This window comes from Prionailurus viverrinus, chromosome A2, assembly GCF_022837055.1.
Source record: "Prionailurus viverrinus isolate Anna chromosome A2, UM_Priviv_1.0, whole genome shotgun sequence".
Lineage (NCBI taxonomy): Eukaryota > Metazoa > Chordata > Mammalia > Carnivora > Felidae > Prionailurus > Prionailurus viverrinus.
Window position 1 is genome coordinate 57,473,411 of NC_062562.1, and position 24,185 is coordinate 57,497,595.

General features: G+C 42.0%; 1 protein-coding gene across 1 annotated transcript in view; it reads right to left on the reverse strand.

Annotated features, from left to right (window-relative positions):
• Positions 1-759: 759 nt before the first annotated feature.
• Positions 760-24,185, reverse strand: part of KBTBD12 (kelch repeat and BTB domain containing 12) — a 77,032-nt gene continuing 53,606 nt past the window's right edge. The window contains exon 6 of the mRNA XM_047849651.1: positions 760-3,579. Coding sequence (XP_047705607.1) covers positions 3,398-3,579 — 182 coding nt within the window. The 3' untranslated portion in view covers positions 760-3,397. The remainder of the gene's footprint in view (positions 3,580-24,185) is intronic.

Sequence of the window (24,185 nt, forward strand, 5' to 3'; positions counted from 1 at the left end):
TTGCAAACAAAGATGGGGCCAGCTGGGGCCGCTAGGGCTGGCAAAGAAGTGGGATGAGTCAACTACACCCCAAACCCTCTTTTCTCTCTTGATGACTCCCGGCTGGGCCCGGTGTGAACGGCTGAAGCCATCTGGTTGGTGGCTGTCTTTAAGGGTCACTGGTGGAGGGGGCAGGACCCCTGAAAACGTTTTCTGGGTTTTGGTTTTGGGTGACTGGCCATTCTCCTGTGGTAAAGCTCCCAGCATCTCCCTGCTCTCTGAATCTGCTAGCAAACCACACACACCCTCTGCTTCTGTGCAATGGACTTGCTGTCCTAACCTTGCGGTTACCAGGTTAGTTCAGCTTCGGTGACAGGGACTCCTGCCCGTGTCTGCTCTCACCCTGCCCATCCACACTGCACCCTGGAGGGTTGTTCCTGAAGGACTTCCTTGCCTGAAACCAAGGTGCCAAGGCAGCGACTGACTCTTTGGTGTGGCATTCAAGGCCTTTCGTGATTGGCCTCATCTCTTTTTCCTGACATCCTCCTGTGTTTCAACTGTCCTGGAAGCAGGGTCACCTCCTGCCCCCCTTCCCACCTCACACGTCCTGGCCTCTGGGCCTTGCTTGCTCCCCGTGATCTTCTGGCGGGACATCCCTCCCTGCCCTCCCCAGGATGCTCAGTACTTGCTGGGCACAGGAGTCCCTTCTTCAAGAGAAATCTACATGGAATTGCAATATGAAAAACAATAAAAGTGATTGTTCATTATCGTACATTTTTATTTTGTAAGTTCAAACTGAAAGCATTTGCTCATCATAAAGTCGATCAGTGAGAACAGTGGCGCTTTCTTGGCAGATGCAGACCAGACGGGGCTGGGCTGACGGCTGCCACCTCTTGCCAGCCTCAGCCTCCGGATCATTTCCCTGCTATGGTGTGCTGCTCAGTGTCCGGAAGTCCTGCCTCACGAAGAGTCCATGTTTTCTGAGAGTCCTCCACTGAGATACTGGGACAGCCATCAGCTGAGATGAGGAAAGGAGCGGTAGGAATTCAAAGCTGAATCTCTGACAATATCTGCCAACAGGAGGGCAGAGACATCTTATTTTTAATTACAAATATGAAAGTCAGACAAAAAGCACCTCGGGCTTAAAATAGACACTAAAGCGAAGGCTTGCTTGTTTACCTGCACACCACCTGGAGGGCCTGAGTGGCTGGGTCTGGGGAGCTAAGAACCCCCCCACACCACATGCACGGCTCCCCTATAATCCCACGAGTCCACTCAAGTACTGGTTGTTGTGGGCACCATGCTTTGGGAAATGCAGACTACAATGACGATGCTACTAGAAATAATGGCAGGTGAAGGATGTTTATTGTCTTAGTATCGAACAGGGACTGTGCTCAGCACTTTCTCACTCGGTCCTCACACCACCTAGAAATGATTTTTCTTCCCATCCTTCATTTGGGGAAAATGAGGCTTTAGAAAAGGTTATTTTTGGCCAAGATCACACGGCTGGCTAAGTAGCAACGCTGGCACCAGGGCCGAGATCTTGAACCCAGTGCCTCTAGAAGACGGATCACGACGTGCCGACCAGGCCTCCTTGACACGCGGAAATGTGGCAGCTTCTAGTGTGTGTGTGCAGCAGGCACTGTGGTTCTGCTAAGAGGAAGTTGGGGAAACAGACCTGTGGGGGGCTCTCTGCAACCATGGCTTCCATGGCCAGCACTGCCCACTCCCAGAACTGCTCTGCCTTTGCAGCAAGAAAAATAATCCACAGATTGTGGAGAAGGATCAGCTCATTTGAACTCACGTGAGTAGTGTTCTTAGAACCCTCTGTATAAACACAGAGAATGTGTTTGCGCCTCACTGCCTACAAGCACACTTTGCTCACCGTGGGCTTCGAGTAGCACAGTTGCAAAGTGCAAAGTGACAGACACGGCCCCTGCCCTCCTAGAGCCTGGCCTACTTGGGGACAACCTGTGCTGGTCTAAGTGGACCCTCTGGGTGGTGGCAGAAGCAGGTTTCCAACTGGCTCCAGTTTCCATGGACCTGGCTCTTCTGCCTGGTGTAGCCTCTCACTGGAATCTGGCGACATGGGCTGATGGGCATCACGGCCACATAGCTCTGCACCAGAGAAGAGCCATCTCGATCTAGCATTGTCTCCTTCTGGGAAAATTCTAGGGAATTTGCTGACCACTCCTGTGTAAGCAAGAGTCCCGTGCACTGGGACACTCTGGAGAAGCTACCAAAATGCATTCTTTGAATCCATTGTGCTTCCAAGAGTTTGGATGGCCAGGAAAATAGATGGATTTCCCACGTGTCATTTACATGTCAGCCCTAAAGCATATCTTGGGAGTACCTGTTTTCTGATGATGCTCAACCGGGAGCTGAAGCAGGCAGCTCCATCCCTACCTTCCAGTCTTGGGGAAGATATTGCAAAGGCTGGGTAAGAGGGCAGGCGGCAGGTAGCCAAAAGGATATGCTTCCTCTCTCCTTCACTCCAGGGCCTGGACTATGGGTGGCCTAGGCCAGTTGCATGCAGCCAGGGCCAGTGTCCAGAAGGTCATATGCACTTGAGAGCCGGCCAAGGGCAGCTTGGATAAGTGTTGTCCAGGGCACTGTGTGCCAACCTGAGTGGGCCAGGGTAGCAGGGCTCCCCATCTCTGTCCCTGGCACTGCCCTGGCCCAGGGTGGAGTTCCTCTCTGCTCACTGTGGTTGGGCTTGAGTGTCTGAGCTGTTGGCAACTTGTGGTCCACGGCTAGCCCCGTTTTGGGCAATGTTGTTGCAGTAGAAGAGTATCATACACGAGAATAGAAAGCCTTTGTAAGACTGAAACCAGAACAGAGCAGAGAGAGAAGTCTTCCTTTAACATCACAGGATGTTGAGATAACTCCCCTGCTCAGAGACCAGGTCCACAGTCCTTGCTTTTCCAGGTGTTGGTCACTTATCTGTAACCTTCTTTTCCAACCTTAGTAGCAGAGCCTATGGCCCCGGCAACCTGACCCAGTTCTGGGCCTTTGCTCAGCTGTTTCTGTGATGTCCCCATCAGCTGGACCCATGGGACTGCTTCTTCCTCATCCTCCGAGGCCCTGGTGAAAGGCCTGCTCCTTGACAGTGCAGTCCTTGAGTCCCAGCAGCATGAGGTCCCTCCATCACCCTATTCCTATGGCACTCACCCTGTGTTCTTCCTGTGCTGTCGCCACACTTGGCCTTGTAATGTCTTGTCCATCCTAGCCGACTGGAGGTCCCTGAGCACAGACTCTGCTCACTCCCTATCACAGCACCAAGCACACGCTGCTATGCACATGGACCACTATGCCTGCAACACACATGTCCAGGGTGACTGGCTGGGGCCTGTTGCTCTCTCCATTCCTAATGCCTCCTGTGCAGACGTAGCAGGAGGTCCTACAGCAAACACTGACTTCAGTGCTCATTGCCTTCTTCCACCAAATCTGAAGGTGGGGGGATGAGGTCTCGGGGGTTCATCCTGGCCACCAGGCAGACATCATAACTGTCATGCATGAGGACATCAATGGCTACAACATTCCACTGGTTTTCCCATGGGTCTAGCTCCAGTATTTCTTTGGAGATAACTTCATGTCGATCTGAAAAATAGCAAGGTAGGAAGACAAAAATATCATGGGGGTATTAAATTCAGAGGCCATTTTCACTCTATTTAACAACTTCCTCTAAAAGGCATCAGTACCAAAATGAAAAAACAACTGAATAAACATACTTTACATGGAAGGCACAATGCCCCTGACATTTAAGAAACTAACAAAGGCCATGTTACAACTCACATTCAGAAATTATTTGACATACTAACAGACTACTGTAGACTACTGTCTACATTTGCTAATTTATTAATGTTGGGAGCTACAGATGAAATTGTCATATTTCTACACCTGTAGGGGAGATACAGCTTGTGACCTTGTATGAGTTGCTGACCTCCCTGAGTTTATGTTTCCATAAAGGCAGACAGGGATGCTAATACTAAGCCACGGTCCTTGCAGGAAACAGATGGCTCACCCTATCTGGATGATTGAAGAGAATTTAGTGAAGGGTCTGTTGGAAAGGTGTGGGCAGGGTTCAAGAAGACCCACAAGGGATGGCACAATCCTCCAGGGCTAAGAACATCAAGGGCTATTACCACCCCTAGACCTGAGAGGCAGCAAGGGGAGGAATAGGGACTGGACTTGGGGAGGGCAGCTGTCTGGAGAGTGCAGCCTGGTTGCAGCAGACATAGGTGGGGAAGATGGAGCAATCATCCTCAGCAACCCCACAGGGAGGAGGCAGGGACAGGAAATGCCCTGACTCTACCCTCCTTTCACCCAACAATCTCTGCTCTTGCCTCCCATTGGCTGAACCCAACCAGAAGCCAGAGGAGAAAGGTGTCTGTGAATGCACCCAGTATACGTCAGCTTCGCAGGATGTAGAGCATGACAGAGAATGGGGCAGGGTGAGTCTGGAGGGGCAGATGGAAGATTCCTGGTCTGGATGACTATTTCATAATTTTATGATGATCAGAGGAGATAATATATACAAAAGTGCCCAATACTGGCATATTATCAATTTTTGAAAATGGTCCGTATGTGCCTGTAAAGGATGTGTATCTTGTAGTTGGTGCAATGTCCCATATACACTCATTGGGTCATGTTAGCTAACACTTCCATGTATTTACTGATTTTTGTGGGCTTGTTCTTCCAGGTACTGAAAGAGTTTTGTTAAAATATTCTGCTAAGATTATGGATTTGTCTGTTTCTCCTTTTAGTTCTGTCAATTTTTAGTATACACATTTTGAGTCTGCTATTAAGTACATATAAATTTTACCATTTATAAATTTATTATTATGAGTGATCTTCTTACTCTAGAATAAGTTCCATCAGCAGTCTTTTGACTGATATGATAAATACTAAAAAGTCAGATTTCAAGAACCATTCTAATGATCTTTGTCTTTTAACTGGAGTATTTAATCCATTTATATTTAATGTAATTACTGATCTATTTTGATTTAAATCTACCACCTAATTTGTGGATTGTCCTTGTCTCACTTATTCTTTCTTTTCTCTTTTAATGCCATCTTTTAGATTGGCTGAGTATTTTTTATTATTCCATTTCCTTCCCTCTACTGATTCAGAAGTTATAAACCCTGTTTCTTTCTTTCTTCTTCTTCTTCTTCTTCTTCTTCTTCTTTTTTTTTTTTTTTGGTGTTTATCCTAGAAAGTAAAACATGCATACTCAACTTATCAAGACCTAAAGATAATCAATGCTTGACCCTCTTCTTGGAGGGCTTTAGAATAGTTTAATTATATTTACTGCCCTCCCAATTTATTAGCAACTGTTGGTGTGCATTTAAATTCTACATATCTTTTAACTGTGCAAGACATTATCATTATTGTTTTATACAGTAAATGCTCATTTAGAATTAACCCACATATTTACACTTTCATTGCTCTTCATTATTTTTTGCATCTTAGACTTCATCTATGATAATGTATGATAAAGTATATACTGTGATAAAGTACATACTTTAGAGGAGGTCTACTGCAAACCCTTCAGCTTTCATTTCCCTGAAAATGTCTTTTTTTCACCTGCATTTCTTGAAAGACTCTTCACTCCCCAAACACCAGAAAATAGTAAAAAACTGATATTTATTGTATGTGTACTGTCTACTGTGCTCACTATGTGCTGGCTGCATTTGAGACACTGTGTTATATCATCCTCATAGTAAGCCTGTGAGCCAGTACTCTTGTTATTCCAGGTTTACAGATTTGGAAAAACTTACAGCAATTAAATGCTGTGGCTACAGGCATACAGTTAGAAGTGTCAGACCCGGAATATGCACCCAGATACGCAGTTCTCAAAACCTGTGCTCGTAACTACTAAGCTCTATTGAATGAAGGGGGACATCGTGGTATCACTGTATTTTCCACAGTATATTGATGAGGACAATGAGTGGGACCTAAAGCTTATATAAATTTGGTGGTCCTCTTTAAGGAAAATATCACAAAATTACAAATACAAAATTCGGTGTAAAGGTGAAGATTTTTTCCAGCTTTACTGAGGCTAATTGACAAAAATTATATATGTTTAAGGTATACATTGTGAGATGAATACCACAATCAAGTGAATTAACACATCCGTCACCACACAGTTACCTTTGTGTGTGTGTGCATGTGTGTAGTGAGAACACTAAAGCACATTTCAAGTGTACAATACAGTATTGCTAATTGTAGTCACCATGCTGTACGTTAGATTCTCAGAACTTACTCATCTTATAACTGAAAGCATTTGACCAACATCATCAGTCTCCCCACCCCAAGTCCCTGGCAACCACCATTCCACACTCCACATCTGTGAACATCACTATTTTAGATTCCACATATAAGTGAGATGGTATAGTATTTGGTTTTTTGTGTGTGTCCAGATTATTCCATTTAGCATGTTGTCTTCCCAGTTCATCCTTGTTGTGGCAAATGGCAGGATTTCCTTCTTTTTCATGGTCGAATAATATTCCAGTGTGTGTGTGTGTGTGTGTGTGTGTGTGTGTGTGTATGTATCACATTTTCTTTATACTAATTCTGTCCAGTAGAACTTACTGTGATGAAGGAAATGTTTTATAATCCATGCTGTCCAACACAGCAACCTTTAGACACATGTGGTATTGAATAATTTGAAATATTGCTAGTGGGACTGAGGAACTGATTTTGAATTCTTATTTAATTGTACTTAGCTTAAATTAACACAAAGCTCTAAATCTCTTTTTGCCTTGATTTCTTTTTTTCAATACCTATTTGATCTGTCCATTTATGAGAAAGGTATCTTAAAGTCCATGCAGATTTTGTGGATTTATCCATTTGTCTTATGATTTGTATACATTTCTGGTATGTATATTTCAAAGTTGTTAAACACAAAAGGGTCATGCCCTTTGTGTCAGTTCAGGTTCTTGGTAGCCACAGCAGAAACCAAATTGGGCTGGCTTTCCAAAAATGGGGATTTATTGCAAGGAAGGTAGGTCAACAGATTGAGGAGAGCTGGAGGCTTGGCAGGAGGCCCTGTCAGGGGAGAGCACTACCACTGCTCCTTCACACGGCTGGCTGCTGTGGCTGTGGGCACTGCTGCTGGAAATGCTGTCAGCCCCTAAAACATGACAGGTGTCCAGTACAATGTTCCATCTTCTTGCTTGTTACTCCTATTGAGATGAAATGGCCTTCTCCATCTTACTACCATTGTCTTGGAATGTGTCTTTTACCGTTGCCACATCTGGCTTACTGTTTTGTTTTTTTTTGTTTTTTTTTTGCTTTTTTTTAGCTGGGTGAAGGCTTCTGGTGTCCTTCTGAAACTTAATGCAGGCTGGGACCTTTTACAATTTCCAAGTAGACAGTTTTCTTCACTAATTTTGCTTCCTTCTGCTCATTGCAGTGTTTATTGGGGAGACATTTTTAAAAAAACCATGTATGCCTATTACCAGCTTCTCTAGAAATCTCTTACTTTATTTATATGGAATGAAAATTACTGCATCAGTGGCAAGGAAGTGAAGAATACAGCCAGTAAGCTCTCTTGAGTATGAAAGCTCTGAACTAGTGTTCTAGAAAACAGGCATGCTTGTGGGGGGCTTGAACTCTCAGGAAGAGCACAGACCCCTGCCATGCTGCCCCTCCCCTCCCCCACCCCAGAATCACCTGGGCAGGGCCACACGTTCTGGTGGGGCCATCCTGGATGCTGTCCTAAATTTCTGCTAACAGAGCTCATAAAGCAAGGAATCAGGGGTTGGCATTTGTACTTATCTATTTATGAGAGTTTGGGTTCTGGAAACATTATCACACTAACAAGGATAAAGAAACTGGAGGTTGAACTCAATGTCAGCTTTTTTCAATTCAGCTAATATTCCAAAAATAAACACACTTAATTATTAAAGGAGTCAAGAAACTCTCCCTGCATCCTGACACTTCCAAGAGTAAGTGGTCTGAAACATTATTTTACATGAAGTAAATAGAAGTTTTGAGATAAATAATGAGCTGTCAAAGAAATTCCATCTATGTGGTAGACTGCCTTGGATTGCACCCCTATGTATTTTAGGGGGGGTGCTGTCTGTCGTTGGTGGTACATCAGTGGAAAAATTTGAGAAGCACACTTCAGTCTAAATTTCATCCTTGAGGGGCACCTGGGTGGCTCAGTCGGTTAAGCGTCTGACTTCAGTTCAGGTCATGATCTCATGGTCCGTGAGTTCGAGCCCCACGTCGGACTCTGTGCTGACAGCTCAGAGCCTGGAGCCTGCTTCAGATTCTGTGTCTCCCTCTCTCTCTGACCCTCCCCCATTCATGCTCTCTGTCTCAAAAATAAATAAACATTAAAAAAAATTTTTAATTTCATCCTTGAATTCAATCAGACTACCAGAAAGCCAAAAACTTAGAATATTTTAGACCTTTGTAGAGTTGTTTTCTTTTGACTTACTCTTCAGTGAGATGCTAACTTGCCATTTTATTCATTATGGGAGCATTGCTGGGGGGCATTTCCCACTACTCTATATGAGGCTATGGGGAGAAGTTTCTCCCATGTTTAAAAGATGTGTACGTTCTAAGCAGTAGCTTGTTCTTCCCGTGAGGGTACTGCACATCTCTGACAGGGAGTGCTTTCCTTTCTGCTCTGGCCTCTAGTGAGATCAGAGATAAATTGGCAGTCCAGACATAGCCAGGGCAAAAGAACTTCGGGCACCTTTATGTACTGACATCACCTCATCTTGCTTGATTTTCTTTTTCTATTTTCATTTTCCTTTCATTCAATTACCTGATTTACTTTAATTTCTATCTTCTTGCGTTGTATGCATCTCTATAAGCCATCTCAAATTCTATTTCATTTTGAATGAAGGGGTATGTGAATAAATAATAAATCATAAAATGAGTAATGGACCCCAGGCTAAATTGGTTTGTCCTCCGCTGAGGGGACCCTAGTGGTGAAGGGGCCACATATCAGTGGAAGGAGCCACTTAACTGCCCCTGACTCAATCAGGAAGAGGAGGGTCATAAATGTCACAAATAGGCATAACCAGCGGCTGATGGCTTCAGCTAGTGGAAGAAGCCAAGAGTCCATTCAAATGGGGGAAAAAAACCCCAAATGAATGGCTGAGTATACGTAGTTGTCTGTCTGCAAAGGAGGTGGACGGGGAAGCAATGGTTCTCTATAGCCCTCTAGAGATATCAGTGTAATCATAAAATCATGTTGCATGGTCACGTTCTTTCTCTGTCTATAAATTCAATTAGTTAATCAAAGATTTTATATTTTCCACCAAGTTGTAGAAATGGATATGTAAAACCCCTTTTGATCAAGTGATAATTGACATTCTATGTAATGGTTTGTAAATGAACTCCTACTAAGTATTCTGGGTTTATGTATAAGAAATATAGAATTCATTTTATGCTTAAAGTTACATGGAGGAGTTAAAATAGGAAATGATTCTTTCAAGAAAATATTTTGAGTTTCATGTTCCCAAGAGGAAGACATCTTTTTTATTTTTTTAAATGAGATTACACTTTCTTTAAGCAGAGGTGGAAGGTCTATGAGATGAAATTACCTGATAAAGACCATTATATTTATGTAAGTATTGATATGTTTAGATTTAGGTCACTATTTTATGATTCCTTTTATTTTTGTACCTTGATTTTCTCTTTCCTTCTTTTTGTATTCTCTGAACATTTTTAATATCCATTTTAATTTATCTTGAGTTTTTACACACTTTTTTAAAATAGTTTTTTGAGCAGTTCTAAGGATTACAATACATATACTTAACTTTTAACAGATTAGTATATTATCATTTCAAGTGGAACATAGGAACCATGTAGTTCCTCTCCCTACCATTGGGGAAATGGTCCTCTCTGTGTAACATTAACATACACTGAAAACACTATCAGACCATTGGTTGTAGCAACTTCTTTCTAGAAGAAAGAAGTCTCCAGAGGCAAGAGAAACAAAAGCAAAAATAAACTATTAGGACTACATCAAAATAAAAAGCTTCTGTACAGTGAAGGAAACAATCAACAAAACTAAAAGGCAACCCTTGGAATGGGAGAAGATATTTGCAAATGGCATATCCAATAAAGGGTTAGTATCCAAAATATATAAAGAACTTATAAAACTCAACACCCAAAAACCAAATAATCCAACTGAAAAACGGGCAGAAGACATGGACAGACATTTCTCCAAAGAAGATACCTAGATAGCCAACAGGCGCATGGGAAAATGCTCATCATCGCTTATCAGTGAATGCAAGTCAAAACTACAATGAGATATCTATTACCTCACACCTGTCAGAATGGCTAAAATCAAAAACCCAAGAACCAATAGGTATTGGCAACATGTGGAGAAAAAGGAACACTCATGCACTGCTAGTGGGAATGCAGAGTGGTGCAGCTGCTGTGGAAAACAGTATGGTGGTTCCTCAAAACGTCAAAAATTGAACTATCTTGGGGGCGCCTGGGTGGCTCAGTTGGTTGGGTGTCCAACTTCAGCTCAGGTCATGATCTTGCGGTTTGTGAGTTCAAGCCCCACATCAGGCTCTGTGCTGACAGCTCAGAGCCTGGAGCCTGCTTCGGATTCTTTGTCTCCCTCTCTCTACCCCTCCCCTACTTGTGCTCTTTCTCTGTCTCTGTATCTGTCTCAAAAATAAATAAATATTAAAACAATAAATAAAAAATAGAACTGCCTTATCACCCAGCACCCACACTACTGGGTATTTACCCCCAAAATACAAGAACATTAATTCAAAGGGAAACATGCACCCTTATGTTTATAGTAGCACTATTTACAATAGCCAAGATATGGAAGCAGCCCAAATGTCCATTAATTGATGAATGGATATTATATATATTATATATTTATTACCTTCAATGTACTTCACATGTATATATGAATGTACACCTGAAATATTATTCATCCATAAAAAACAATGAAATCTCGCCATTTGCAATGACATGGATGAAGCTAGAGTGTACTATGCTAAGTGAAATAAGTCAATCAGAGAAAGACAAATACCATATAATTTCATTTATATGTGGAATTTAAGAAATCTCTCTCTGTATTTAATATATAAATTTAAAATTTATATATAAATATATATTTAAATATATATTTAAGAATTTATATATATAATATATATAATATGTATTTCCCCTTTGCTCATTTGTTTTGTTCCTATATGTCTATATATAGAGAGAACAAACTGATGGGTACCAGAGGGGAGGTCGGTGGGGGGATGGGTTAAATGGGTGACAGGGATTCAGAAGTGCACTTGTGATGAGCACCGAGTGGTGTACAGAATTGTTGAATCACTGTGTTGTACACCTGAAAGTAATATAACACTATGTTAACTAACTGGAATTAAAATAAAAACTTAAAAAAAAAGAAAACGCTGTCAGACAATGTAAAAATCTTTTCTGCCAACTGTCAAACATATTCTAAAGAACTGAAGAGGAGAAAAGCAGTCGATTATACGAATATCCACGTATTTACCATTTCTGTTGCTCTTCCTTGATTCCTGAGGTTCCAACTTTCTCTACATCATTTGCCTTCAATCTGAGGAATTTGCTTCAGCTTTCTTTTTTAGAGGTCTGTTGGCAAGAAACTCTTAGTTCCTCTCCATCAGAGAATGTCTTACCTTAATTTTGCCCTCATTCCTGAAGGATATTTTTACTGAATGTACAATTCCAGGTGATTCCTTTTTTTTTTCAGAGCTTAAAGTTTTTGTTCTGCTTCCTTCTGGCCTGGTTTGAGAAATTCACACCCATTCTAATACTTTCCTCTCATATGTTATCTTTTGTTCTTCTCTGGCTTCTTCAAGATCTTTTCCTCTATCTTTAGGTTTTGGAAGTTTGCTTATGATGTGTCTGGGTGTAAGTTTTCTTGTGTTTATCTTGTTTTTAGTTTGCTGAGTTTCTTGAATCTGTAAGTGTATTTAGTTGGCCAATTTTGGCAAGTTTTCAGCCATTATTCTTTTAAATATTTTTTATTCACCCATATTTTTCTCCTTTCTTTTTGGGATCATGACATGAGTATTAGATCTTTTAATATTGTCTCATAGGTCCCCAGGGCTCTGTTCACTTTTCTTTTTCAATTTTTTCTCTTTGTTACTCCGATTGGGTAAGTTTTATTTATTACCTTCAAATGTACTCACTTCTCATTTTTTCCTGTCATTTCCACTGTGATATTAACACCATTGAGTAATCTATTTGCTATTTCATTTTCCAGTTCCAAAATTTCCATTTGGTTCTTTTTAAAAAAATAACTTCTACTTCTCTACTGAGACTTCCTATCTTTACATACCTTTCAAAAGTAGTCACTCTTCCTTCTTGGAGCCCCATTATTATAATTGCTTTAAAGCATCTGTCTAGTTATTTCAAAATCTTGGGGTGCCTGGGTGGCTCAGTTGGTTAAGTGTATGACCTTGGATTTGGCTCAGGTCATCATCTCACGGTTTGTGGGATCAAACCCCACATTGGGCTCTGTGCTGACAGCATGGAGTCTGCTTGGGATTCTCTCTCTCCCGCTTTCTCTGCCCCTCGCTGGCTTGCTCACTCTTTCTCTCTCTCAATAAATAAATAAACTTAAAAAAGTATTTCAAAAAAACCCCAAAAGACAAAATCCGTGCCATCTCAGAGTTGGTATCTTCTCTTGTCTTCTCCCTTGTGAGACATTGATATTTTCTTGGTTTTTGGTATGTCAAGTAATTTTGAATTACATGTAGGCATTGTGAATATTGTATGATTCTGGGTGTTGTTTAAATCCTGTGGAAAAATATTGATTTTTTTTTAAGCAGAAAACTAACCCAGTGAGATATGTTCCCATCTATCTTTTGCAGGCTATGCTCCTGGTGTCAGCTCAGTTTTCAAAGCCCTTGCAATGTTACTGGGCTCTCTCCATCTGTGTGCCCATGCAGTGGCTGTGCAGTAACTGAGCAGTGGTTTACTATTCAGATCAGTTTTCAAAGACTTTGGTATACCAAAATATATGGCTAAATCATCCATGTGCACCTTGGGCATGAGCTCAGGAGTTCATAACCAACTTCACGGGACCTTTTTTTTTTCCTTAACTAGCTGGGCATTCCACCGCACCACTATTGATGACATCAACACTGTAGCCCACACACTGGGCAGTCCCCAGGATATCTTTAATGGTTCCAGAGAGTTCTCTGGCTAAAGCTTGGTGCTGTATCTGTTGAGAAATGTTGACAATCTCATCAAAAGTGATATTTCCATTGTGCTTAATGTTTTTCTGCTTCTTTCTGTCTCTTGCTGGTTCCTTGAGGGCTTTGGTAATCGGGGCAGCCGTGGAAGTTCCCACTTCAATCTGGGCCTGTCAGTTTCACTGTGATCCCCAGACCCTTTCAACCACTGGTTGCCTTGTCAATGTCATCACCAAACTTTTATGGAGACAGATGCAGTGGGTTGATCTTCTGGGGCAGGGAAGATGTGGCACTGACTGCCCCACCCATGCACCTCAGGTATATGACTTTGATCTTGTTGGTGTTGAACTTAGGTGGTGTGGTGGAGGTGGCTGGTATCAGATGAACCCAGATTTGGGTTGATGAAAGATAGTTGCACCTTCCCTTCCTCTGAGCCAAAAGCCCAAAGCTATGGGATCATTTTCTTTAGATCACTCCTATCTGCAATCTTCCTGACACTTTTCTGCCCCTAGGGATTCCCTTGTTCTCCTTTCTGGCCTTCTGACTATAAAGCTGGGGCTTTAGATTCCTGGCTCTGCAGCACACGTTCCTCGAATGTGTTTGCCTCCAGGTCTAAGTGACCGGTAGATTGAGAGAGAAAAGCATTGGGGTCTTTCCTCACATACTTGGGACCAAAGTTCCCTGGTCAGGAGAGAAGGATGCCAGCCCAGACCCTGCAGCTGCCAGGCACCACCAGGCATTGCCTGAAGGCTGGGGTGGGAGAGAAGGGAAAATGAAGCAGAAAAAATCCCCCACTTCCTCTAACCCATGGGGTCCTCTTTCTTGTTCCTTGAAACAGAAATAAAGGGCTTCTCTTAGAGCTCTTTCTCTCCACACTTGGTGCAAGGTTCCAGGTTTCAGATTGCTTTTGAGTCTTGGCCAGTGGGTAACAAGGGAAACAAATGAGGAACTTACTGATTTGGTAGTATTGCAAGTTCTGGTTCTCTTCCCCAATTTGCTCATGACCATTTAGTTTCAAGAGTTCTCAGGTAGCTGCTCCATGCATTCTACCCAGGGATATTGCTTGCATTCAGTGGGAGAGACAGGGTGAAAGGCACTTACTTGATCTTGACTGGAACCCAGTTTACAATCTGTTGTTAAAATCAGGCAGATGGCCCTAGCTTTTGGTCCAAAGAGATGTTGGGGAGTTGCCTTAGCAAAGAATAAAGAACAGAGTTCCTATGATACATAAACACAATGGAACACTAGCCAGTAAAAATGAGCAAGGATGATCTCTATTACCTGATATGGAGTGATTTCTGGGAGATACTGTTAAGTGAAAAAATTTAAATGTGTGGTTTTAAAGCATCTCCTCACACATTGCTCATTAGTTGCAAGGGAAAAATAGGAATTATACATTGGAGAAATTAGACAATATCTTGAGCAGGTAAATAAAAACTTCACTGCCAGTGAGGGGTAATGGACTTGACTTGCCTCTTTTTGTCATGCCCTGAGAAGGACATAGTGGATATGTAATATTTTAGCCAGAAAAGCATTACCTGAGTTTGAGCACAAGGAAACATCAGCTGGATCTCAGAAGAGGAATGTTTTATTTAAAAAGGGGGAAGATTGCATCACTTTAAAATATCAATGTTATAAGAGGCAAAATAATGTATGTAGAAATATTTCAGATTTAAGGAAACTGAAGAGACATATCAACAAAATGCAATACCTGCTTTTAGTGTCGAGAGGAAAAAATTCTATGAAGGACATTATTAGGTCAATTGACAAAATTAGAATACTAAGAAGAAAATAAAAGGATGGAATTAATGTTAAAATTCCTAAAATTGTTAGTTATATTGTGGTTATGTAAGAGAATATTTTATTCTTCGTATTCCACACACTCCAGTATTTAGGGCTAAAGGGCATGATGTTTGCAACTTACTCGCATATGATGAGAAGAAAGTTATGTATCTGTCAGCATGTATGAATATATACATAACTATGGCCAGATGGATTCAATTACTAAGCACATGCTAAATAAAGCAAAAGGGACAATGTGTTAGTGACAGGTGAATCTGCGTACTCAGTATGCTATTTTTATTTTTGCAACTTTTCTGTAAGTTTGAAGTTGTCTCCAAGTGAGTTTTAAAAAGAACAGAGTTCTCTTCTTTGGAAAAATGTCTATTCATGTCTTCTGCCCATTTCTTAACTGGATTATTTGTTTTTTGGATATTGAGTTTAATAAGTTCTTTATAGATTGTGCATACTAACCCTTTTTCAGATATGTTCAATTTAAGAAACAAAACAGATGAACATATGGGAAGGGGAAAAAAAGAGAGAGGGAAGCAAACCACAAGAGACTCTTAACTGTAGAGAACAAACTGAGGGTTAATGGAGGAAGGTGGGTGGGGGATGGGCTAAATGGGTGACGGGCATTAAAGAGGGCAATTGTTGGGATGAACACTGGGTGTTGTATGTGAGTGATGAATCACTAGATTCTTCTCCTGAAACCAATATTACACTATATGTTAACTAACTTGAATTTAACTAAAAATTTGAAAAACAAAAAACAAAAAACAACAGTTTCCCAAATTCTGTTCTGTCATGGGCATTGTGATATCTATGTTGCAAATGGCAGTAACTGATCCTAGGCCTTTCTGCTACCTGCAGTCCAGCTGATAGCAGTCTTCCCCAGCCTTTCCCAGCTTGCTGAGATTGGAGAGAAAATTTTATGTCATGCTTACAAATCAATGTCAATCTTTAAAGCTTGCAAAAACTTATAAAACATATATAGATCTGTATGCCAGCTCAGCACAGAGCATAGAGGCTGCATTCCTATTCTTGGATGTGTTCTAGAAAAAAGAATGCGAACCCAGTGATTACATGGTAAGAAGAAGCTGGTGCAAGATGAAAACAGTGACAGTCGGCTAAAATCACCAGAAGCTGAATCTGCTCAGATGCATCTTTTTAGTTAAAAGTAATAAACCCTCTTTGTTTAAAGGTGGGTGGTTAGGCTGGTGTAGAAAACTCTGTCAGTAATATCACTGACATATCAGCTGTCAGCCATATCCCCTCTGTGATCATTGTTCCAGAACACGCTGATTACATCCACCTGCTACTCTTTTTGCCTGAGGATTTTCTCTCCACTCAAGTGCGGCAAGTTGGGAGTGCCAAGAAGTCAATCTGAGGATAAATACCTCAGATTCTGCACCCTCTGGTAAGGAACAGCCCAGAGGCTGTTCCACACTGTCTCTAAGTTTTCGAATGGGATTGAATGCCAGTGGCCCAAGGCGGTAACCTGTCAGTTAATTTTCCCTTGTGGCCCCCTACTTTCCCATCTTTTTCCTCTCTTAATGCTTCCCAGAACTATGTAAACTCAAATCCTGTCTCAGCATATATTTTGGAGGAGCTCAACCTAAGGCAGATGATTATTTTTATTAATTGGAAACTTAATTGGAAAATTAAGCCAAATGGTGTGGAAAGAAAAGCTGATGTGGAACAAGGAGTTAGTCCCTTAGTCAGGACAGGAGCTGATGTGGTGTAACCCCAGGATTTCAGGATGACATGTCAGCCTCTCACTCTCTAGTGACAGGAGGTCACACCAGTTGGAGGATATTACCTTTCTGATGGCCTGAACATGAACTGAGGCCCACTCCATTGCTCTAGCATCTAGAGAACAGTGCTGGATGACTGGAGAGGCAGAACAGGGTAAAATTGATGGCTGTTGCACCATCTTGCCCTGTATCATGGAAGGTCTCTGGGAAGGGCACAAGTGGAAGAGAAAGAAAATAAGTCAGGACAGAGCCTGAATCATTAACCTGGCTTCACTTCATCAGGCAGGCAGTTTATTATCTTGTCACTCTGGGTGGAGACAAAGGATTCTGGCAGAGGACATGAAACTGTAGTCAGAGACAAAGGACTCCGTCAGTCATGGCACACTTCCCTCAACAAGCAAACTGAAATACACCTAGGATCTAGCTTCCTTTATTTGACTTTTTTTTGTTTTGTTTTAAATTAAAAAATGTTTATGTTACTAATTTTTTTCTTCCTCCAAAATGACAAGACAGAGGAATTCACTCCTAAAGAAAGAACAAGAAGAAATGACGGTCAGGGGTTTAATCAGCACAGATATACATAAGATGTCTGAACTAGAGTTTAAAACCATGATTTTAAATAGTAATAATAGTAGCTGAGGTTGAAAAAAGCACAGAAGACACCAGAGAATCCCTTTCTCCGGGGATAAAAGAACTAAAGTCTAGTCAGGCCAAAATTAAAAATGCTGCAACCAAGATGCAATCTCGAATGGATGCTGAAACAGCAAGAACGGATGAAGCAGAGCAGCGAATCAGCGATACAGACGATAAAATTATGGAAAATAATGAGGCAGAAAAAAAAAGAGGGAAACAAAGGCAAAAGATCACGATACATGACTTAGAGAAGTCAGCAACTTATTAAAGAGGAATACCATTTGTATCATAGGAGTCCCAGAAGATGAAGAGACAAAAAGGGTCAGAAGGTTAATGTGACCGAATTATAGCTGAAAACGTTCCTAATCTGGGGAAGGGCACAGATATTAAAGTCCATGAAACACAGAGAACTCCCATTAGATTAAAGATTCAGGCAGACTTGGATGAGAAGCAGTAGAAGGAGGCACTTACATGCCTCTATCAATAGGAGCTTCAGAAACCATCATTTTTCCTTCTTTGCCTTGGTGGCCAAGAAGCTGAACTAAGTTCTGGAAATTTTTCTTAACTTAGGTTTTCTGATAAAATTACCCCCTCTACTTATTACTAAGCATGTTTGTAGTTTCATTGCACCTACACTTATCCTTTAAATTGTCTCCATTGTTTTTGGAATACAAATGGCATATATGACATATACAGTATAAATATGTGGTGTATGTGGAGCAAAAACCAGAGGTAGCAACTCTCCTTCAGGGTATCACAAGTTCAGTACAACTTTTCCAGGGAGGACTGAAATAGCAATAGTAAAACAGACAAATTCAATCACAGTGTATCTCTCTCTGTTGATAGTCCTGGGATAAAACAGAATTTCATCCTGTAGTTGTGACCAAAGTTGTTTGTTCCTTTCTCAACTTTCTATTTTGAGAAATTTGAAACAGTTGAAAGAAGAGTACAATGAATACCTTCAGACTTTACATCCGGATTCAGTAGTAGCTAACATTTTTTCCATATTTTTACTGCCTCCCTCATGTGTACACATGAACACGCACTTTCTTTTTCTGAAACCCTTAAAAATTAGTTGCAGACATGACACTTCACCCCTTCACGCTTCTTCTAAGAATAAAGATATTCCTTTACATAATTACAATACCATTATACCTATGAAAAAACATTAATTCTATCCCATTAAGTAATATTCTGTCCGTGTTCTGATTTCCCCAAAATGTCTACATTGTCGTTCTTTTCAATCAGAATCCAATAAATGCTCACATTTTGTATTTGGTTTTTATGTCCCTCTGATCTCTTTTCACTTAGGATGGAACCATCTTTTTTTCCCCATGACATTAACTTTTTTGAGTATCTGGGCCAGTTTTCTTGTTGAATGTCTACATTCTGAATTTTTCTGTTTCTCATAGGGTCATTTAACCTGTTCTTCTCCCTTGTATTCCCTATAGATTGGAAGTTTAGAGGCTTGATTACACAGGAGTTAATCATTTTGGTGGTGATAGGTGGGCAAGAATCCTTCCCACTGTATTACACAGAAAGAAAATACACTCATTCTTGAACAACCTGGGTTTGAATTGCATGGGACTACTTATATGCAGACTTGTTTCAATAAGTATAGCAAGTACTATAAATGTATCTTCTCCTTATTATGATTTCTTAACATTTTATTTTCTGTAGCTTATCTTAATACAATTATTTTAGCATATAACACATATACATAATATGTGTTAATTGACTGCTTATGTTATCAGTAAGGCTTCTGGTCAAGAGTGTAGGCTACTAGTTAGGTTTTTGGAGAGTCAGAAGTTATATGTGGATTTTTGACTGCATGGGGGGTTGGTACCCTAACTCCACATTGTTTAAGGATCAACTGTACTATAAAATTATCCCATTTTAAATGATGATTATTTGGTTGCAACGGTAGCCATCCAATTTCACCACTGTAAGAGTATATATTTTTCCTCATTGTAATTAGTATTAATTAGAATTGTGGTTAGTATTGGTATTATTCGTATTATTAGGCTAATACTTTGGTGTCATGTACATATCCTGTTCTTCATAACCTTTCAATCAATGCTTTTAGCATCTGCTGATGGTTTGCCAGAACCAATTATTATATGTAGTCTTCTATCATTCCTTCTACATTTATTATTCATTCAATCAATTATAGTCAATTATGATTTTTGATATTCAAGTTATTTCAAATTTGGCCACGGACTGCCCTTTTACACTGGCTTGTCTGTCTTTTGATGGGACTCCCTTAAGTCTTTGATAGTTCACCTGCTTTCTGGTATAACAGGACATCCCAAGCTCAGCTCACCATTTTTATGCTCCACACCTGGAACCGGCTATTTCTCTAAGGAGCACAGCTACTTTCTAAGCCTCTGACTGAAAGCATTGTTCTACTAAGGTAGCAACTTCCTATTTGGTCCTCGCTTAGCCCCTTCAGGGCTGGGACTGCATATATTGGTTCTCTAGGGCTTATCTAGAAGTCATTCAATAAAGGTTTGTTGAATGAATGAACAATGGACATCAGCCAGGGCAGTGGTTCTCATTTGAACCACTGCATATTAGAACAATCTGAAGAGCTTTTATTTTTTTTATTTTTTATTTTTTTCAATATATGAAGTTTATTGTCAAATTGGTTTCCATACAACACCCAGTGCTCATCCCAAAAGGTGCCCTCCTCAATACCCATCACCCACCCTCCCCTCCCACCCCCCATCAACCCTCAGTTTGTTCTCAGTTTTTAAGAGTCTCTTATGCTTTGGCTCTCTTCCACTCTAACCTCTTTTTTTTTGTTGTTTTTTTGAAGAGCTTTTAAATTTTTTTTTTAATGTTTATTTATTTTTGAGACAGAGAGAGACAGAGCATGAATGGGGGAGGGGCAGAGAGAGAGGGAGACACAGAGTCAGAAGCAGGCTCCAGGCTCTGAGCCATCAGCCCAGAGCCCGACGCGGGGCTCGAACTCACGGACCGCGAGATCGTGACCCGAGCCGAAGTCGGACGCTCAACCGACTGAACCACCCAGGCGCCCTGAAGAGCTTTTAAAAAATATTGATGTCTTGGGGCGCCTGGGTGGCGCAGTCGGTTAAGCGTCCGACTTCAGCCAGGTCACGATCTCACGGTCCGCGAGTTCGAGCCCCGCGTTGGGCTCTGGGCTGATGGCTCAGAGCCGGGAGCCTGTTTCCGATTCTGTGTCTCCCTCTCTCTCTGCCCCTCGCCCGTTCATGCTCTGTCTCTCTCTGTCCCCAAAATAAATAAACGTTGAAAAAAAAATTAAAAAAAATATTGATGTCTAGGCCCCAGACCCAAATATTCTGATTTAACTTGTCTGGCATGGAGAGACAATTTAGCTTCCTGGTTAAAAAAACACAATACAAATGGTGGGGCCAGACTATCTGAATTTTGAATCCCAGAATCAACACGTACCCTCTGTGTGACCTCTTTAGGTGGCTTGTTTCTCCAGTGGTCTGTAAAGGTAATGACATCTACCTCACAGACAGGTCACGGTGAGATTTGTATAAATTAACATATGCAAAGTGCTCACAACGGCTCCTCGCAAAGTCAACACCAGGTAAGTCTTAGATGTCCATTTGATTCTACATTTGTTAGTGAGGTAATTAATTTTTTGAAATACTTCCCAACGCGGTTCCTCTTTTTGATTACTCAAGTTTGTCCTCAGCAGCCTTTCTCCCTTTAGGGCTGGGCCCCGTGCTGAATGAGAGAAGACAGAGGGGTGGTTTGCGAGAAATTCCTGCCAGGGACAGGGAAAAGGCAGAGAGCTTCTCTGGTCCTGGGCAGAGAAGGGGCAGCTTCATGGCTCCCCTAGAATTATCCAGGGAAGATGGTGCAAATGAGTCAGGTGGGTTAAGGGGGACTGGAAGCAGAAGGGCCTTACGGCTGGACTCTGGAAGAAACTCTCTGCCCAGAGCTCTACCCACTCTGGCAGCCAGCATGGAGCCAAAGTGGAGAAGAGGTGCACTCCCTCAGCTCGCTCAAGGCATTCCTATGTTACCTTGGAAGGATTGCAAGAGTAGCTACAGACTGCAAATAAGTGCAGGTGCCAACTGGCTGCTGTAGTGGTAAAAGGTGAGGGGACCCTGCCCCAGAGACTTAGGGGGAAACACACTAAAACCAGAGGCTGGGAGGAAGATGCAGGCGAGTCTCAAAGAGCTAGTAGCTGGAACAAGAGCCAAAGTGGGGGCTCTGTCAGCAGGAAGCCAGCTGAACCCTGGGAGCAGCCCCTACTCCCGGGATATTCAAGAATCCTGGGTGCTCACTGGAGCTAGAAAACACGGGATGCTTCCTCTCCAAGCTCACTTGGTCCCTCGAAAGGTAGGACTTCTGGGGGTGCCTGGGTGGCTCAGTGAGTTGAGAGTCCCACTTTGGCTCGGGACATGATCTCACGGTTCGGAATTCGAGCCCTGCATCGGACTCACTGCTGTCAGCGCAGAACACGCTTCGGATCTTCTGTCCCCCTCTCTCTGTCCCTCTCCTGCTGGCGCTTTCTCAAAAAGGCAGGATTTCTGTGTCATCGACACAGGGATCCTTTGCAAGTTCCTAAGGCCACGATGCCATCTCCTCCTGGAGGCTTTTATGAGCAGGAATAAGTTCCCGCCACTAGGTGTCACCTGCCACCACTGTCTCTCTGTCTCTGGAAACTTAACATTTCTGTCCCGGGATAGAGCCATTTCTGCCTCTTCCGCACAAAGAACTCCCTCCCCTCCACTGCACTCTCCTGTGGGCAGTTCAGCTAATTCTCCTTATTAGTGTCAAACACAAGAGCCAATTACTTTGGGGGGAGAGAGAGGAAGAGCCTCTTTTTCCTTAATAACAGCATTATTGAGATATGATCTACATGCCATACAATTCATCTTTAAAAAATGTGTGATTCAGTGTATTTTAGTGTATTCACAGAGCTATGCAACCATCACCAGCATCTAATTTCAAAACATTTTTGTCACCTCAAAAAGAAACCTTGTACCCCGTACCCACTGGCAGTCATTTCTTGTTCCTGATTCCCCCTGACAAGCACAAATCCACTTTCTATCTTTATGCATTTGCCTATTCTGCACATTTCACAGAAATGGAACCGTACAGGGTCATCTGTGATGGCTTTCTTTTACTTAGCATAATGTTTTCAAGGTTCATTTATGTTGTAGTATATGTTAGGACTCCATTCCTTTTTAGTGTCAAATAATATTCCATTGTGTGAATGTACCGTATTTCCTTTGTGCATTCATTAGTTGATAGACACTTGGGTTGTTTCTACTTTTGGGCTGTTAAAAATACTGCTGCTATAGGGGCACCTGGGTGGCTCAGTTGGTTAAGCATCTGACTCTTGGTTTTGGCTCAGGTCATGATCTCAAATCACGAGATTGAGCCCCGTGTCGGGCTCTGCACGGGGCGTGGGGTCTGTTTGGGATTCTCTCTCTCTCTCTCTCTCTCTGCCCTTCCTCTGTTGGTGCTCTCTGTCTCTGTCTCTGTCTCTCCTCTCAAAAAAAAAAAAAAAGAGTGGGATGCCATGGAATGCCATGGAAACTTTCTCTGTGAGGTTCTCCACAGGGTGACTTGACTTATGCTCTATTTTGGGGCTGGTCAGGTCCTGAAGACAAGTCTTCTGGCCCCCTGCTGGAGGCTAAGGCTGCCCACATTCTGGGAGCCAGGGAGGGAAGAAAGGTGGTGTCTCAATATTCAGTGTGCAATTTTCGCTCAGCCTGCCTGTTTTAGTAGCGAGTGTTTGCCCTCCACTCCCGGCCTCAGCTTCGGTCTCCACTGGGGTGAGCAGGGCCTCTGTGTCACTACTGAGAGTGGGGCAGGAGACTGGCTCCTCCTTGCTTCCAGCCAGTCTTCATGGTCTCAGCTTCATGTTTCAATCGCCTTTTTCCTGAATCAACTACACAGATTATGAGACATTTGTTGCTTGACTGTGGTTTTCTGAATAAATAAATGGAATGACTAGGTTTGTGTCACACAAGGAGAGGAAATCCAGTGCCTGTTTTTAGATCTGATGCTGAAGTTTCTGGTTCATAACGGGCATGCTATTATACAATTGCTCTATTTTTCATAAACCCCAGGAATGATTCATTCAGCTAATCCCAGACAATCCATCATGTTAGGACCAAATAATTAAAATGGACTTTGAGAGCTCATATGGTAAATCCCTTTCCCTCTGGCTGAGAGCATTATTAGTCCCCTGTAGTACCAAGAAAAGAGGTTGGCTCATAGTATGAGGATAGACCGTTTGAAAAGTTGGAGGTTATCAGTTCTCTAAGTCAATATTATACAAGGAATGAAAAGATAAAGAAAGGAGACAAAACAGAATTATCTTCTCGGTCTTCAGACACTAACTGCCACCCACCCCTCTGGATGTTCTGAGGCCATCCTTTGTATTCTCCTGGTGAAGAGAAAGCCAAAAGCCAGGGGATGAAGAGGAGGCCTGTGATCCCAGTGGGAGGAGAGCCCTGGTGGGTGTGTGGATCCAGCAGCTGGAATCTCTCTCCTGACTCCGTACTCGTATCCTTCTTACACACAGAGCTTGAACCTGGGGGCACTTATACATCTCCTTCCTGAGCCAGGGTTCTTGGCTACTGTGATAGATGACACAAGCATGTGCAGTTTAACATAAAAGATATTAAAAGAACTTTTTTAAAAACCTCTTTGGAAAGTCCTCTGAAGAACAGACAGAGAAAGGAAAATTAAAGCTTTTTATTATGGGAATACTCAAACATACACGAAAGTAGTAAAATAACACCCCAGTGTATCCATTATCGAGCTTTGCCAATTAGCAACATTTTACCAATGCTATAAAATCTGTTCTCACCCCTCTCACCCCAATCACTTTTTAAAAAGTCTTTGCTGG